The sequence below is a fragment of the Formica exsecta genome, unplaced genomic scaffold, assembly GCF_003651465.1.
Source record: "Formica exsecta isolate Colony F162 unplaced genomic scaffold, ASM365146v1 scaffold1991, whole genome shotgun sequence".
Taxonomy (NCBI): domain Eukaryota; kingdom Metazoa; phylum Arthropoda; class Insecta; order Hymenoptera; family Formicidae; genus Formica; species Formica exsecta.
The window spans coordinates 15,925-21,471 of NW_021849290.1; the positions used below are offsets into that span (position 1 = coordinate 15,925).

The window sequence follows — 5,547 nt, forward strand, 5'->3', positions numbered from 1 at the left end:
AAGTCGAACATAGCCAAATGAAATATATATATATATATATATATATATATATATATATAATCATAAATATAGAAAAAGTTGTTCCGATTTACCATTTGTGCTTTAGTTATCCACTGTTTCATAGATGCTACAACTTTTTGAACGTTTGGCCCGCAAGCTGCTAGGAAGTAGTAGGTGTACATTATCATATGTATGAAACTGTTTATCATGCAGCTCAATGATAAAAGAGCAATAGCGACATATCTTACACCTAACCATGCCAGAAACAAGGTAGATACATGATGGTATAAATGCAAACCAGACACTTGATTATTTTTCTTCCTTAATACGAATATGCCTGTTTCGACGTAATCCAAGATTTTCAAGAGAAAATAATAATATGCACTCCTACTTAACTGTAATATAATATTCAAATGTATTAATTAATTTGCATTGTTATATTATTTTCGAAACGAATATATATGAGTATAATAAGCGATAAATAGCGTAATTATGACTTTACGTTGACATACATATTCATTCGATTGTTAAAATAAGAATACTTTCATATATAAAAATATATACCATTAACAAGAATTTGTTTTTTTACTTACAATTCTTATACTATTGTTTTTCAAATAAAACTTAACCGAAGACTTAATTATCGAAAGTTGTTTTATCTTAATGAAAATGTAACACAAAGTTATATTTTATAAGTATATTTTATATTTTATAAAGAAAAGTGCGTACACTGAGTTTCTTTTAGGATTAGACTTGAAAATAGACACCTGTCAATGATATATATATATATATATCCTTTCTTATGTTTTATATGTAACTTATTACCCTCATTGGAGTATAATCGTAGGAATAATCCAAAACTGAGGGACATATTAATTTTGAATTTGTGAACAAACCGGCATCGATGTGATCGTAAACCAACCAAGCGTTTGCCACAATTTGAATAATATTGTACAACTTCATAAACGTTTTTAGTGAATATGGTCCCCTATTCTTCATAAATCGAGGCCCACACTTGAGCACGAAATACAGATACGCAAATATTATAAGTGGCACATGATAAGAAGATTGAATTAAAGGCAAATCGACTACTCGTGGATCTGAAAATTAAATTAATATATTGAATTGTGGCAAATAAGTCATGAAAAGATCATGCAATTTGATCATCATTTAAATTCTACATTTCTACTTATACTTCAGCGTATATAGAACATAATCGGCATACTCTAATAACATCTGAAATTATATCCGCAAAATTATATATTAATTTAATATTTATATATTATTATCGATTATATATAACGTTAATATATTACATAGCTTCACGTTTAAAATATTATGTTTATTTTATTTGTCATTATCACATTATCATATTATTTTCAGTTATATATTATTATTATTATCATTTGCTTTGAAAATTTTACAAAATAAAAGCATTGAACTATAAAATGTTATTTATATTTTACTATGTAAGAAAATTTACGTTTAACAACGGCAAACATTTTTTTTTTTGAAGTTTTTCTGTGAATAAATTTTTTCTTGAGTATTGGAAATATTTATTAATTATCGCTAAATTTCAAGTCATTATATTATAACAGCTTTAAACAATACTCTCACCAAGCTGTTTTGTCCATAAATGTTGAACTTCTTGCAAGAGATCCATTAGATTGGCGATTTTGTTTGTCGAACTTTGTTTTAAAATCTTGTCTGTTAAATTTTGTTTTATGATAAAATGTCACTGTGTTATTTGATTAGTATCATTTATTAATTTATATGGGAAAGATTTAATGATCAAAATCGATGATGCATAACCATGTAGTACGTACAGTCATCTAGCACGCAATTTTCATTTCATTGTATTTATATCCTGTACTATCATGTACTTTGCACTTGATTTCACATGCAAGAATATAATGTTCCTATAATGTAATCTCGTAACGTCAATCGTTGTATTATATGTGTCATAATGCCAGTATAATACATATGTAACGCGCGTATGCAGAAAATTAAAATAAATAGCAGCAAAGTTCATACCACACACATATTTACACCACACACACAATCTGAATTTCAATAAATATAATTTGTATATGATATTTCTCGAGGTAATCAAGAATTCTACTTGTAACGGGATCGCTTTCGCGAGCGCGCGGATTAGCTTTGTCGGGATCAGGACTCGTGAAAGGGGTGAGACACACGGTAGACGTGGATGGAATTTAGTCTATTTATTTTGCCTCCTTCGGCAATGGTCAATTTTACAGATCGTGTTAAAACCCGCGAAGCGAGCTCGCGACGGGTGACAAAGCGCGCGTGATAATGCGGGCGCGATAGTTACGCGGCGCGCTACAATAAGTGTGTGATAATTAATCGGCGCTTTATAATAGAAGCGCGTTACAATAGCTGCACGATAGTTATTCGGCGCGTTAGCTCCGATGTATCGAACGTATTGAAATCGGGCGTCGTCGGGGTTCGGCAAGGCCGTGTTTATTATGACTGGCGCTGAATAGAATATATCGATGCGCGACAGGTATTTCGGCGCGGTGATTATCGTGCGAGTACGGTAAAACCGTGGGCTATCGATGCCGCGTGCTGTATTCGCGTATTCCCAGATGTGCGGGGGAGGCGGTCGGAAATCGAGTAATCTCGATCGGGCGGAGAACTCTCCGCCCCTGATATTTCTTAATATTCTTAATATATAAATTTCTTAATATTGAGATATGACATATGCGTATAAATACGTAGGAAATGTTTGAAATTTGGTTTATCCAGATTTTCTGTAATAATGAAATATATACAAATGTTTAATATTATATATTATTACTAAATTATAAGTATTATTTAAATTTTATTTTGTTATCTGTAGCTATGCTCAAAAAGCAAATTATCTGATCTTTTTTTTCAGTTTTGACCATTTGCTGATTTTGTTATTTGTGTCTCTTGTATCTATATGATTTCTTTTAATATTGTGAGATGTGATACATATATAAATTACATATATACACATATATATATTACATATATATATATATAGTGCATATATATATTATATATACAAGGAAGATTTTAAATAATGTACGAAGTATCACTGAACTGTCATCGAACTGTCACCAAACTGTCATCAAACATTCATCAGAGTAAAGGTCATCACACACAAAATTCCGTAAGGACGTAAGACGTAAGCGTAAGAAAATGGACCAATCCCAATCGAGTATTTGGCTCTCCGTAACCCCTCCACTTTTAGCCAAATTATTGCCAAATTATTAAAACAATTAGATCTTGTTTAATCTATCAAAAATTTAAAAATTCTGAGTTTAAGTGTATTATGAAATGATAGTCGTAATCACTCTTTCTCTTTTTTTTGTTCTCCTATTTACAAAAAATACACCGTATAATTTACAAAAGAATAAAACAAATAGAAAATCACTATTTTATTTGCTAGCATTTACATTATCACTGAAGTCGAACGAGCTATTTATTTTTAATTTAAGATCTGTTTTTTGTCTTTTTTTTGAGTTTTGCATTCATCATTTAATATCCGCAAAAAGATACATAATATGATCCATAAAAAAGCATAAAAGTTGTTTTTCTTTATTCGCTATTATCTGCATTTTACGATACTGAAGATCAATGTTTATTAATGAACTTTTTAAAAGATTTTTTTTTCCGCGCTTTACGTTTTATCTATGCTTGATTTGATTTTTATGTTTAATTTTATGATCTAACAATAGTACAATAGCACAATAGTATAATAGTAGTAAATCTTATATATGTATATGACTTTTGACTCAATTATAAAAAAGTGAGTGCAACAAATAATGTACTACGAATAGAACGCATAGAATATGCGTTGTTATTCTATACAGTTGCCGCGTCACTTTTAAGATTTTCTTATGGCCGTTATTTATTTGTAAAATACTTCGCAATTATACACGGAAAAAAATGCTGTTGCTTTAATTAAAGTCTACGTCACGGGCTATCCAGATATTTGGTCCAATAAAAATATCATTGAATGAACTATGTACGTTTGTTGGCAGCCCGTGACGTAGACTTTAATTGAAGCAGCATTTTTTTCCGTGTATAATTGCGAAGTATTTTACAAATAAATAACGGCCATAAGAAAATCTTAAAAGTGACGCGGCAACTGTATAGAATAACAACGCATATTCTATGCGTTCTATTCGTAGTACATTATTTGTTGCACTCACTTTTTTATAATTGAGTCAAAAGTCATATACATATAAAAATGATCTTTGTTATAAATTTTTGATATTAATATAAAAATATTTTAAAAGATAGTGAAATAGATACACTGTTGCTTCAATGTTTAAACACCATAATTTCGCAAAATTTTTCTAGCCAGTGCATGTTCGACAAAAATGCTTTTATATTTTTGAATATGACGGATCTCCAACGGTAAAACTATGTTTGATGCACGGCGCGGTACCAATCGCTATATTGACATTAGGCACTAAACAACATCATTTTGTTGAAGAATTTAACAATGGAAATGTACGTACGGACAGAGATACATGATCATTTTTATTATAAAGTATATAATATTGATCTATAATTATATATATTAATTAGCATATATGTTGTTTTTCTCTAACTGAAATTTCCTCATACACCCGATTTTGAAGCCGCAAAATGTTGGTCAGGCGGTTTAGGTGAGTTTTATTTTCAGTCAATAATAAATTAATAAAACAATTGAACTATGAGTATAAGTTCTCAAGATCAATACTAATTAATGTACAAATAGCAATTTACAGCCAGCGCTGGTTTCGAGGCGCATACTTTATTTTAGTTGTAAATCAGACATTTGTCATATTTTTAAATATTTTAAAAAACGAAACGGACATTTCGGTCCCTCTTTTGGATTCTCTTCAGCGTAATATAAATATTAAATTATCAATGTTGCACAAGTATGAGTTATAAAATATAAATATAAATGTAAATATAAATTATAAAAAACCGCTATATAAGTCGAATGCGTTGTCGATAATCATGTCGCTCAAAAATACATTAAAGTCAGATTATAAAATAAAAATCGGATAAAAATACTCAAAAATACTTAAGTTTACACGGATTCTAATATGGGTCCGCAAATCTGTCCTTCAGTACCTTGTCTATATTCGGATGGAAGCCGAACGTCTTCTTACTTCACTCATACCTCAACGAACCGCACTCCTTCCTCGGGTGACAAACCAGAAAATATTCACATAAATCATGAATGTTGGTATAAACCTCTTGGAATTAAGCTTGGAGTGAGGGCCAATCACAGAAAAAACCACATTGCAATAATTAATTTAAATACCTTAAAAATAGATAAGATGTAAAATGAGTCGTTTTTCAAAAATCTTCAACTGTCCGGAGAGTTCCCCCATGGGATGGGTTACTACCTAGAGCTTATGGGCTTCCCAAAATACATAAACCAAACTGTCCGTTCAGATTATTAATTTCTTCTCAAAACAGTCCGTTATATTGTAACGATGCATTGACTTCCGTTATGTCAAAGTCAAACTCACTATTCTTTTATACATGTTGTTC

At 30.4% G+C, this 5,547-nt stretch overlaps 1 protein-coding gene across 1 annotated transcript in view; it reads right to left on the minus strand.

Moving 5' to 3' along the window:
• The window catches only part of LOC115234223 (elongation of very long chain fatty acids protein 4-like), a 3,428-nt gene extending 1,476 nt beyond the window's left edge, over positions 1-1,952 (minus strand). The window contains exons 1-3 of the mRNA XM_029805066.1: positions 1,618-1,952; positions 826-1,100; positions 93-395 (exon numbers count right to left, since the gene is read on the minus strand). Of these exons, the coding sequence (XP_029660926.1) occupies positions 93-395; positions 826-1,100; positions 1,618-1,663 (624 nt within the window). The 5' untranslated portion in view covers positions 1,664-1,952. The remainder of the gene's footprint in view (positions 1-92; positions 396-825; positions 1,101-1,617) is intronic.
• Positions 1,953-5,547: the final 3,595 nt, after the last annotated feature.